General features: G+C 42.9%; 1 protein-coding gene across 1 annotated transcript; it reads left to right on the top strand.

Moving 5' to 3' along the window:
- Window positions 1–1,614: 1,614 nt before the first annotated feature.
- LOC142142568 (taste receptor type 2 member 9-like) lies at window positions 1,615–5,687 on the top strand. Its single transcript, XM_075200450.1, has 2 exons — window positions 1,615–2,368; window positions 5,596–5,687. The coding sequence occupies exons 1-2, from the start codon at window positions 1,615–1,617 to the stop codon at window positions 5,685–5,687; spliced, it is 846 nt and encodes a 281-aa protein (XP_075056551.1).
- Window positions 5,688–13,188: the final 7,501 nt, after the last annotated feature.

Here is a 13,188-nt window from a genome sequence, read left to right as displayed (position 1 = left end):
TGTAGTCAGTGCATAATACTTTAATGGCATAATAGTTTAAATATCTACATAACAATATCTAGTCAGTCAATCAGTCAGTGATTATTCATATGCAACACAACTGGCGAACAATCAGCATTAATATTTAAATTATACCAAAAATTGCATACATTACCAGTATATTGCAATGCAAAACATGAAACTTTTATTTGATAAAAAAAGGAAAACAGCAGCAGCTAACCGTATAATCATTTATGTAAATATTTATTTTCAAATATAATTTTTTTCAATTTTTATATTACATAAATAAACATGATTTCAATGTGTACTATTCATGCATTGTGTACATACATTGTGTTTTTATAGTGTATATTAGTTACATTTATCACTATCAGTCACCATTTACACCTGAACTGTAGTGGGTGTAAAAGATACGGCTGAGGTCTTCCTTTCACTGTCAACATAACAGCAGATCTCAGTGAGAGCCCTGCGCCTCGCTCGTGTTATGATCTGCCTCTGTCTGCAGTATATCACTTCTTCTTTGGAAGCTGCCTTAACTTTTTCAGATCCTGCCTGCAAAGGGTTAAGTCCTCATCATTTGTCCTGGGCACCTGTACCTGGCCTTTATTAAGAATGCCTTTCCAACAGACTGGTGCCAGTTAAATTGTTTGTTGCTCCTGGTTTCTCTCAGAACCCCTGTGATCTGGTCCTAATTTGTCTCCTGGTATCTGACTCCTGTTTGTCTCCTGGTATCTGTCTCCTGTTTGTCTCATCGTATTGCGCCTATTCCAGTGACCCTGACCTCTTCATTTGACTTCGCTCCTATCTATTCTATTCTGCAGTTTCTAACCGGGCCTTGTAACCAGTAACTCCAGCTTCTCAGCTAGCTTCTCAGCTTAGCCTGGTAATCTTGGTATCCTGTATGTGAAGTTCTCCAAGTGCGCCTGGTATAGTTGCAGAGAGCGAGCGGTGAGTGACAGGGAGGGATCACATGATCCCACCACACATGCGCTGTCCAGCTCTGCTCTTCGGAGCAGAGCTGACAGCACTGAAATCTTTCAATTAGCTGGCGTACATCATCATGACAAGTTGCCGGAAAAAACTTTTTTTCGGAACTTGTTAGATTGCGGTTGGGAGCAGTCACCATACTGTAGAATGGTGACTGCTCCCAAAAACAAAAACGAAAAGGATATCTGCTGCGATGCACCTTTCTTAAATATGAGGGACACATGGATTTTACGGTAAGTGCACGATAGGGCACCATCACTGTTTGCTAAATATGCTCCTATATCATAGGCAGGTAGTTTAGCTTTAGATTAAGGACAGCTAAAAGATTGAATTACACTATTATAGTCCTACCCAATGAAATAACTAAAGGGCATGCACATAATAAAACTAGCCAAAAAAGGCATCACTTATTTGACTGTTGTATTTACAAGCGATACTGTGTCTATGTACTTACTGTATGTGTTCTTGTGTATTGTGTAGACATAGCTTTTGCAAATCTCATGCTGCCAGTCTTCCATTTGCATTAGTTAATAAACAAAACTGAAACAGTCGGCACAGAGCAGGTCTAGTGAACACAGTTCATACAGTTTTGCAGAGTAGAGAGGTCGGCTGCTTACACATCTGGACATGTTGTGTAGAAGAGAAGTGGAAAAACTGGAACACTGGATTTCTTCAAGCGTCCTGGCAGTTGTGAACATTATCGGACTGCATGTTAATGGGTTTATAGTGGCGGTAAATCTCATGGACATGAGAACAGGTAGAACTTTGAAACCTATTGATAGAATCTTGCTCAGCCTTGGCTTGTGTCGGCTATGCCTGCAGACTTTATTAATCATTGAAACTCTTAAATGCTTTGCTTTACTCAGTGACATTCCTCTTGACACACACAATTTTGTATCTTCTGCCATTTATAAATCCCTGGAGTATTGTAGCTTCTGGTTTACGGCTTGGCTGTGCTTACTCTACGGTGTGAAAATCGTCAATTGTAAAATCCGAATGTTCTTGGCCCTTAAAATGAGAATCCCACAGATGATTCTTCCTGCGATTCTGGGTTCACTAATCATAGCTGTGATTTCTGGCTGCCTTTTTGCTTGCCGTTTTAAGGTGACATACGGAAACCCTTTATCAAGAAACATAAGCTCTGACCTTGAATTTGACGTTGTTTTTCATCCTTTTGTCTTTGGACACTTTCTGCCGTTTTCCATCATCGCTATTTCGTCTTTGTTTTTGCTCTATACTCTCATCAATCACGTCCGCAGACTAAAACAGAGCAGCTCCAGCTTCACATTCAACAGGATGGATTTCTACCTCTCCTCTATTAGATATTTGATCCTATTATTTTTAGTTTCTGCTTTAAAATTAACTTCAGCCATCAGTTTAGGTTTAGTTTATTTGAATAGCTTTTTACATATTTTATTTAAATTAATTTCATATATGTACCCTACATTCCAAGCCTTTGTTGTCTGTTTAGGGAATTCAAAGCTTAGACAAGCATGTTGCAAAGTGGTAGTCTGGATAAGACAGTGCCTGACAATTAAACAGGCCATTCATAGTAATATAAAAGCAATATCTCAATAATCATTCTACAAAAAGTATGGGCAATTATGCTTCTTAATGCTACAAAGCATAATAGCTATTTGATTAACCACATTACCTAATGAGAACAATTATTTTTGAGTCTAAGGGGTATATTTACTAAACTGCGGGTTTGAAAAAGTGGAGATGTTGCCTTTAGCAACCAATCAGATTCTAGCTATCATTTTGTAGAATGTACTAAATAAATGATAACTACAATCCGATTGGTTGCTATAGGCAACATCTCCACTTTTTCAGACCCACAGTTTAGTAAACCTAGCCCTAAATGGCTTTGTTAAACATGAAATGATTTGCAGCTAATAACCAAATGTACCAAAGAATGCTATGCACTCATTCTAAGCTGTAGTCTAATTTTAAGCATTAAAATTTGATTTTTCATTCAATATACTTCATTAAAAAAGAATAAATTAGAAAAAACGAATTTGGTCATTACAAATTAAATAGACAATACAAAAGAGGAGAGGACATCTACTGCCATAGATATAATATAATCACTCATATCCTGTTCTCTATGACAGTGGCATGTTGATATGTAACACAATTTGAATGCAGAAGAAATGACACAGGTTTAATGCAATAAATGTAACATGTTTTGTTATAATGTTAATAAACATTGGCCTAGTTTCAGGATCTGCACTAAGGGTGTGGAACATTCTTTAAGAACTCTAGAGGTTAACTGAGGATTCGAAAAGGTAAAGATCTTGCCTATAGCAACCAATCAGATTCTAGTTATCATTTGCTTTATACATTCTACAACGTGACAGCTAGAATGTGATTGGTAGCTACAGGCAACATCTCCACTTTTTCAAACCTACAGTAGATTTACCCCCAAAGATCTATGAGGAACATCTCACATGACTTTGAAAAGTTTGTTATTGCTACCGATGTCCAGTGTAATCATCATTGCCAGCACTGTAAATATTTTAGTCTTAATTGTAATTGGTTTTATTGTAGCCTCATGGACTGTTTTTCTGGCAAAAATCTAAAACCATGTTGATGCTATTATGTTGACGCTTGATCTCTCATTTTTCTTTATACAATTTACCTCTAGCATCTTCAATTAACTCTACAGACTAAATTATTTTGTCAAGAATACTTGTAGCCAGATGTACAATATTGTCCACAACTTGGATACTTTTCAGTCTTTGTTGGCAAAGTTCATCTATGTATTGTGCAGTAGGAAGACCGCCATTTTTAAACACTTTAACTTTATCAAGATTATATTAAGCAATCCACCACTTGTAGTGTACATCATCTTATCATCTTTGTTTGTATCTTGTGTTTTTGTATTTTTGCTTGCTTTAATAATAAACATGCATGGATGAAAGGTTTCATAATTTCAGAATGAATCATTCAGCAGAATGAAGTAATGAAGAATTTTAAAACATAGTACATGTTTGCTTTTTTAATTGCTTCATAATTGTTCACTTTTTTTTGTGTAGCTAAAAAAGAATAATATTACAAACTTTAAAACCACCCATTATGTTTGGTAGTCATAATTTCGAAGGTGGAAATACAGATAGAAATATGGACCTACACGAAAATGCCTACAGTCTAAATACCAACATGTATAAAATACAGTGAAAATGTCGACAGTCACAATGCCGACATTAGAACAGCTATACAGCCATTCGACCTGCCGGTTATAAACAGTGATAAGTAAATGGTAAAAAAAGTATACCCCCTCTCCTTGCAGGAGGAAAATTTTGGGGGACTAGCAGCATGGCTTCCTTCAACCAGCCCTAGACTTTTCCAGCTTGGGCTGGTGAAACCATAGCAGGTGAACTCGCAGCAGGGATCCCCCTGCCATGATACCAACCAGCCCAAGGCTGGGTTCCCTAGAGAGTTGGGGTCCACAAAAAAATGTGGGCCCAATCCCTAGGAGTATCCAGCCCAGTGCTGACAACACTAGGGGCTAGATTTATTAAACTGTGGGTTTGAAAAAGTGGAGATGTTGCCTATAGCAACCAATCAGATTCTAGCTGTTATTTTGTAGAATGTACTAAATAAATGACAGCTAGAATCTGATTGGTTGCTATAGGCAACATCTCCACTTTTTCAAACCCACAGTTTAGTAAATATACCCCCAGGGTGTGGGGTAATAAATGTAGAATTTTTATTTTTAAAGAAAATTAAACAATATTTTACATTGGTAAACTACAGGTACCAGCAAGTCATGGCTGCCAGGAAGTGCTGGTACTTGGGGAACCAGAAATGCCAGCATGCCCTGACACCCAGGGCCAGCTGTGCCCTCTAGAGCACCAATGTAAAATGTAAATAAAAGTCACCCCTCGTTAAAACCACAAAATTATATTAAAAAATAAAAAATCCCATTCAGAAATTATCAACTCTGTTCTTCTTTGTTTTTCAGTTGTGTAAGTTTTTAATCCAAAATGATTTTTGGAAAAAAATAACCCCAAAAAATATTCCAAGTGTGATCCACCTGGACATGCTTGGCAAAACAAAACAAAGTGTACACAAGATGCCGCAACATCTTCAATCTGCAGCAGAATGAAATTCTAACATTCGGCAGGTCAATTTATGACCTGAAGCTAGCGTCTCTCATAGCGTGGGAATTCTGACTTCAGTGACGCTTTCCCACACTGTACTTTTTTATTTATTTCTTGTTATAACTGTTTACTGCTGCTGGAATTGCTATTTTAATTCCGGAATTCGTATTTAGATTGTAAGTATTTTCTCCATGTCTGAATTTAGACTGTTAGTATTTTCTCCATGGCGATATTTAGACTATAGGTAATTTCTCCATGTTGGTATCCCATAGGAGCACATAACGCAAATTAGACTAAGTTTGGAAACCTGAAACTAGTGATTTCTTGGACTATTTTTATAGTATTGGAACTAGCTGACTGTATTTATAATAGCTGGATGGTATCAGTTAATCAGTACATAGATTGGGACAAAGAGGGCTCCAACAAAGCTGAGAGTAGGATGGTACCACTTGCTGCTATTAACACAACTGGACAAGTTTAACGCATCTCTGTCACTCACCAGTGACCCCCACAAGGAGGTATGGACTTGGCTTCAAGGAGAGCGCACGTCACAGTTCTTCAGTCATCAGCAAAGTAGTAGATGAAATAGAATAGTCAAACGATCTGAGTCAGAGCCAGCTGGTATGCGAGGTACAATGGAGGACCAGAGAATGGTCACAGAAGCCAGGAATCAAACCAAAAGATCAGTATGAGCCAAAACTTCAGTCCAGAGAGAGGTCAGGAGACAGGCAGCATCAAAAGTCAAATATGCAGCAGCAAGGAAACAGGTGCAGGAGAAAACGCTGGAGATAGGGTGAGGCCTTATACTCTGGCACCCTAATGGTGCCAGAAACTCTATTTATAGAGGCAGATTTGGCCTAATTGGCCCGGGTTAATTGGGGTGGTCAGCATGTCACTGAGCACCAACATTGATTGCTGAAAGCGCCCTGTTGCCTAGCAATGGGACACACACCTACTACGCAAGATCCCGACCACTGTCAGGCTGAATAGAAGGGTAGAGTTCAGTTGCTAGGTAACGGAAAACACCCGGCAGGAAGAGGCAGGCGTCTGTCCCTGCACAGTGGAGGAAGTGCAGGGATAGTGCCTGACAGTACCCTCTCCTCCTTTCCACGCTTGGAAATGGTTGAAAGCATGTGTCTTTGTTAGGAACCCCCACAGCCAGCAACACAAAACCCGGAGTCTACTCAGAAGCCTGGATTTTGCTGGAGCCCCTAGTGGTGGGGACAGACTTGGCCGCAGGCAACTGAGGGTCGTGAATTGTGCGCTGACTGGGCAGAACCCAGTGATAGAGGATAGGAGCAAAAGCAGAGTGAGGTCCAGACAGAAAGGTCAAAAGGGCACAGGCAAACGAACGAAGTCAGGAATCAGGCAAAAAGGTCGGCAACAAGTAATCAATCCAAAAAGGTACAGCAACCAGGAACAGAGTAGGCTAGTCAGCAGCAAGCAGGAACTATAACCGTCAGGGGAGGATTGCCCTTCCCTGCCTTATAAATAAGAGCTGGCCAATAAGGAAAGACTGGGGGCAGGACCTGAAATTAGCTCTCTGACTGGGGTATTGATTAGTGCTCCCCTGCACGCCGGGACCGGGCGCTGAAGCTAACTAGCGTCCCAACCATTGCCTTGGCAACAGCCGGGGTAGGCCGGAAGTGACGTCCTGGTCATCATGACGACGGTCGGGACACAGGAGGACAGAGGGGAGCGAGTCACAGCGGTGCCCGGAGCCGCCGTGGCTCGTAACAGTACCCCCCCTTGAGGAGGGGTCAAGGAACCCCGACAACCCGGTTTTCTGGGAAATTTTTCAAAGAACTCAGCAAGTAATTTGTCAGAATGTAAATTTCTTTGTGGCACCCAAGAAAGTTCCTCGGGACCATAGCCTTTCCAATGGATGAGGAAGTGAACTTGACCCCGAACTTTTTTTGAATCAAGGATCTTCTTGACTACAAATTCTTGATGTTCATCCACCGAAATTGGTTTAGACCTAGAGCACTGTCGAGGTCTGAACCTCTGGGAAGACCGGGCAGGTTTCAGCAAGGAACAGTGGAACGTACTGGGAATTTTTAGAGATTCAGGAAGCTTTAGTTTGAAAGCTACTGGGTTAACTTGTTTTATGATGGAAAATGGACCAATAAATTTGGGTCCTAATTTCTTGCAGGGTTGACGGAGTCTTATGTTCCGAGTAGAGAGCCACACTGAATCCCCTACTTTAAAGGAACAGGCAGAGTGATGTAGGTTGGCAAAAACTTTGATCTAAAAGATGCTCGGAGTAAAGATTTATGAACTGATTTCCAGATCTTCCTAAGCCGGATGGCCGTGGACCTGGTTTCGGGTGACCTATTGGTAGATAGAGAGGACAATGAGTTGGCTCTGGGATGGTACCTCAGGTTGCAATAAAAAGGAGAGTACCGGGAAGAGGTATGACATGCGTTGTACGCAAATTCGGCTCATGGAAGTAGATCAGCCCAGTTGTTGTGATTTTTGGATATATATAGCCGTAGATATTGCTCCAAGGATTGGTTCACCCTTTCGGTTTGCCTGTTAGACTGTGGATGGTAGGCGGATGATAGGCTAAAACTGATACCTAAGAGGGAGCAAAAAGCCTTCCAAAAATCTGCAATAAACTGTGACCCTCGATCTGATACTATATCCTCTGGCAGACCATGATGACGAAATACATGTTTAATAAACAAGGCGGACAGAGAGCGTGCTGAGGGTAATTTGGTCAAAGGGATAAAATGAGCCATTTTACTAAATCGATCCACAATGACCCAGATGGTGTTGCATCCGGAAGATGAAGGCAAATCGACAATGAAATCCATGTACAAGTGGTTCCAAGGTCTAACCGGGGCTGGTAACGGCAGTAATAACCCAGAAGGGGAGTTTCGAGAAATCTTATTCTTGGAACACAGATCACAGGACGATACATATTCTTTAACATCCACAGATAATGATGCCCACCAGACAACACGGTAAAGGATTTCGATGGTCTTTTCAACACCGGGATGTCCAGAAGTCCTGTGTTCATGACATTCTGAGAGGACCGACTTCCTGAGATGCACAGGCACGAAGAGTTTGTTTGCTGGGGTTTCAGGAGGTGCCAGTGGTTGAAATTGTTGAAGGGTCTTGCCTAGTTCCTGTGTGAAGGCAATCAAGACAGATGAAGCGGGAACGATGGAACAGGGTTCAGAGACTGGAGTTTGAGAAGAGACAAAACTGTGAGACAAGGCATCAGCTCTGAGGTTCTTTGAACCATGTCGATAGGTGATGAGGAAGCGAAAACGGGAGAAGAAGAGGGACCACCATGCTTGCCTAGAATTTAGCCTTTTAGCCGATTCTATGTAGGACAAGTTCTTGTGGTCGGTGTATACTGTAATTACATGTTTAGCACCTTCAAGCCAGTGGCGCCATTCTTCCAGTGCCCACTTGACGGCCAACAATTCCTGATTGCCCACATCGTAATGTCCCTCGGCAGAAGAAAATCTCTGAGATAGGTAGGCACAGGGGTGAAGACGATGGTCTGCCAAATCTTTCTGGGAAAGCACTGCTTCCACACCTACATCAGAGGCATCCACTTCGATGATGAATGGAAGGTCTGGATTTGGATGTCTCAGAACAGGTGCTGACACAAAGGCCCGTTTCTCAGCTTCGAAGGCAGAGATAGCGATAGGAGGCCAGATTTTCGTGTCAGCTCCCTTGCGAGTCAAGGCTGTGATAGGAGCAACGAGAGTAGAAAAGGAACTGATAAATTTTCTTTAATAGTTAGCAAACCCCAGGAACCTATGTATAGCTTTGAGATTTGAAGGTCGCACCCAGTCGAGAATGGCCTGCACTTTCTCGGGGTCCATGCTGAACCCTTCCGGGGAAATGACATACCCCAAAAATGTGACTGTGAAAACTTCGAACTCGCATTTTTCTAATTTAGCATAGAGATGGTGATGGCGGAGTTTCTGAAGACCTTGTTGCACATGTTCACGATGTTGTTTAAGTGAGTGGGAGTAGATCAGGATGTCATCTAAGTATATGACTACAAAGGAGCCTAGGAACTCACGAAGGACATCATTAATTAGGTCTTGAAAGACGGCTGGAGCGTTACTGAGAAATTTTTGAGTAGATCCTTGCACCCTTAAGCTGGTCAAAGATGACCGAAATGAGTGGCAAAGGGTAGGTATTTTTTATAGTTATCTTGTTCAACCCCCTGTAGTCAATAAAGGACCTCAGGCTGCCATCCTTCTTGGCCACAAAGAAGAAACCTGCTCCTGCAGGTGACTTGGAAGGCCTAATAAACCCTTTGTGCAGATTCTCCTCTACATATGATTCCCTAGCTAGCGTCTCCGGAATAGACAGGGCATATAATCTCCCCTTGGGTAGTTTGGAACCTGTGACAAGATCGATAGCACAATCGTACTCCCGGTGAGGAGGGAGAATATCTGCTTCCTTCTTGGAAAAAACATCATGAAATTCCCCATAGGGAAAGGGTAGCTGCTCGGGGCAGGTATGAGTAACCCTGAGCAGCAGGGATAAGCAAGAGGAGGAGCACTGAGAACTCCACTTGGTTATCTCACCTGTAGTCCAATCGATACTGGGATTATGGAGGGCCAACCACGGATAACCCAGGATAAGAGGTACCGAATGACAATGGGTTAAGTACAGAGAGATAGTCTCAGAGTTAAGGGCACCCATCTTTAGCAGAAGAGGAGGTGAGCGATGATGGATCTCACCTTTGCTCAAGCGATTCCCATCTAGCCCGTGCACAGCGATAGTAGTTTCCAGAGGAACAGCTGAGAAACCCAGGGACGGGCAAGCGTCGAGACTAAAAAGTTCCCAGCGGCTCCACTATCCACAAATGCAGGAATAGAAATTTCCTGTCCACCGTACTGGAGTTGGGCAGGTATTAGTAGGGAATCCTTCGGAGAGATTACCTGTAGGCCTAAGTGTACTCTCTCCATGTTCACTTGGTCTGGTCTTTTCCCAATCTGACGGGGCAGGAACGGAGCAAATGGCCCTTCTCTCCGCAGTATAAGCAGAGACCCAGATTGCGTTTCCGAGTGCGTTCTTCTGGAGACAACCGATATACTCCCAGTTTCATGGGTTCCACTTGATCAATGGGAGAGGTTGGAAAAGGCACAGGTGAAAAGGCCGAAGGATTTTCCTTCTCCGCTTCCCTTTCTCTGTATCTTCTGTCGATATGAATGGCTAATTGCATGAGTTCCTCTAGTGATCCGGCAGTAGGATACTGGACAAGAGTGTCCTTAATTCATTCGGACAGACCTAATCGGAACTGGCTACGAAGAGTCGGGTCATTCCATGCACAGTCTGAGGACCAATGTCTGAAATTGGAGCAGTAATCTTCTGCAGAACGCTGTCCTTGCGATAAGGATCGAAACTGTGCTTCGGCAGAAGCCACTCGATTCGGGTCATCATAAACCAATCCGAGTGCTTCAAAAAAGGCATTCACAGACTGCAACTGAGGACTGTTAGGATCCAAGCTGAATGCCCAGGATTGAGGATCCCCTTGAAGAAGTGAGAATATAATTCCCACTCTTTGCTGAGGTGATCCAGACGAAAGTGGCCTTAATTTGAAATAGAGTTTACAGCTCTCACGAAAGTTGCGGAAGAGTCTGTGGTCTCCTGAAAAGCGATCTGGGAGGTTCATTTTAGGTTCTACCACAGAGGGCTGAGCGGCTTGTGAGGCTCTTGTTCTTGGGCGGCTTGCCGCTGAGACAATTCTTGGACCATTTGGGACAGGGTCTGGATTTGTCCCGCCAGTACTTGAGCCGGACTGGGTTCCATAGGACCGAGAAGATTGTTTACTCACTTCAAGAGTAAATCTTTTTTGGGCCAGTTATAATGTTAGGAACCCCCACAGCCAGCAACACAAAACCCAGAGTCTACTCAGAAGCCTGGTTTTCGCTGAAGTCCCTAGTGGTGGGGACAGACTTGGCCGCAGGAAGCTGAGGGTCGTGAATCGTGCGCTGCCTGGGGAGAACCCAGTGATAGAGGATAGGAGCAAAAGCAGAGTGAGGTCTAGACAGAAAGGTCAAAAGGGCACAGGTAAACGAACGAAGTCAGGAATCAGGCAAAAAAGTCAGCAACAAGTAATCAATCCAAACAGGTACAGCAACCAGGAACAGAGCAGGCTAGTCAGCAGCAAGCAGGAACTGTAACCATCAGGGGAGGATTGCCCTTCTCTGCCTTATAAATACAAGCTGGCCAATAAGGAAAGACTGGGGGCAGGACCTGAAATTAGCCCCCTGCACGCCGGGACCGGGCGCTGCAGCTAACTAGCATCCCGATCATTGCCTTGGCAACGGCCGGATTAGGCCGGAAGTGACGTCCCGGTCGTCATGACGATGGCCGGGACACAGGAGGACAGAGGGGAGCGAATCGCGGCGGTGCCCAGAGCCGCAGCGGCTCGTATCAATCTTTAGAAAATCAATCAAAAGGCATGAGTCATGAAGATCCTTCTTATCGACCCATGTTCTCTCTCTTAAGGGCCATAAATCTTAGAATTTGCTCAATCTAGAATTTCTCCCTTGAATCGGTTTTAATAGGAGGAGAAGCAGAGGGTTCCTTAAAAAACTAATTAAGATCCAGAGGTTTCAATAATGTTATAGGACAATAAAGTTTATAGGACACAGGGTTAATAACATGAGGCATACGAAAAGTACCAATGAAACGTGGTTCCAGTTTCATTGAAGGAATTCAATGCTTCAAGTTGCGAGTAGAGTACCACACTGGATCTCCAACTTGGAGTACAGGAGATTCTTATGTCGATGGTCAGCATAGTGTTTATACCGACAGTGACTGTGAGACTAGCTCGAACTTGGGTCCAGATCTGAGAAAAGTCACAAACCAAATCATGAACTGCAGGAACAGAGGAGTCAGGAAGGTTAGAAAGGGTAAGTAGAATAGGATGTCTACCAAAAACAGTAAAAAATGAAGTAGCTCCACTGGACTTGTGTTGGTTATTATTATGTGAAAATTTGGCCCAGGGAAGATGGCCACTCCAAGAAGAATGATGCTAAGAGGAATAGTAGCAAAAAAAAGAACTCCAGGGGTAATTGTACTGAAAGTCGATTTTTACGAATCGACGATATTCAGCGACTTTAACAGCTAAATTTAAAATGGCACATTTGTCTAGAGACAAATTGTACCCCACGATCCTAGATAATTTGGAGTGGACAACTATGGAGACAAAATATGTTCTTTATAAACAAAAGGGACAGTTCAGAGGCAGATGGTAGTCCTTTTAAAGGCACAAAATGTGCCATTTTAGAAAAGCGGTCAGCCATGACCCAGATGTTATTACAACCATGACTTTCAGGTGGATTAGTGATAAAGTCCATAGTAATACTGTACCAGGGGGAATCAGTAACAGGAAGAGGGAGAAAAGGACCACTAGGAAGTTGCTTGGAGGCCTTCTGCCGAGCACAAACAATGCGGGCCTGTATGTATTTAGAAATATATGCAGCCAGGGAAGGCCACCAGTAATAACAGGACAGAAGGGCTATGGTTTACTTGACCCCAGCGTGTCCTGCAAATTTGGAGTCATGAGCCCACTTTAAAACCCTAGCATGGAGGTGAGGGTTTACAAAAGAGTGGCCAATCGGAGGATTTTTAGCTGCAGACCTGGTCAGGGCCAAGACTATGACTGGACTGGTCTATACTCTGTAGGTTAGAGGGTATTAGTATTATCAAATAATCTTGAAAGGGTTTCTGCTCTGGAATACTTTGTACCGGGACGATAGGTCAAGATTAATTGAAATTATGAAAAGAATAAGGACCTACGGGTTTGTCGAGTTTTGAAGCATTATGCAGATTGTAAGTGAATGACATTCTTGTGGTCTGTGAAGACAGAATATTGAGCTCCTTTTAGGAGATTTCTCCATTCTTCCAATCTTAATTGCCAAGAGTTCCTTGTCCCCAATGCCATAATTAACCCCGCAAATGGAATTTTTTTGGAGAGAAATCTGCACGAAATAAAGGCTGTAGAGGAAGTCTTCTACGATAGCACTGCTAGTCAGGTTGCTTGAGAACTGAGGCATCAGTGAAGGCTCTTTCTAGTGTATTAGTGGCAGAAACTGCCTCCCGAGGTCAG

This window comes from Mixophyes fleayi, chromosome 3 (assembly GCF_038048845.1).
Source record: "Mixophyes fleayi isolate aMixFle1 chromosome 3, aMixFle1.hap1, whole genome shotgun sequence".
Taxonomy (NCBI): Eukaryota; Metazoa; Chordata; class Amphibia; order Anura; family Limnodynastidae; genus Mixophyes; species Mixophyes fleayi.
The sequence above is the reverse complement of the archived record's forward strand: the minus strand, read 5'-3'. Positions and strand labels throughout refer to the sequence as shown.

What these genes read in the sequence shown, in the direction of transcription:
- LOC142142568 (XM_075200450.1), top strand. Translation starts at nt 1,615, where the DNA reads ATGTTGTGTAGAAGAGAAGTGGAAAAACTGGAACACTGGATTTCTTCA. An exon ending in AACTTCAGCCATCAGTTTAG is followed by an intron (nt 2,369 to 5,595) that starts GTTTAGTTTATT and finishes GTCACTCACCAG; the next exon opens with TGACCCCCACAAGGAGGTAT.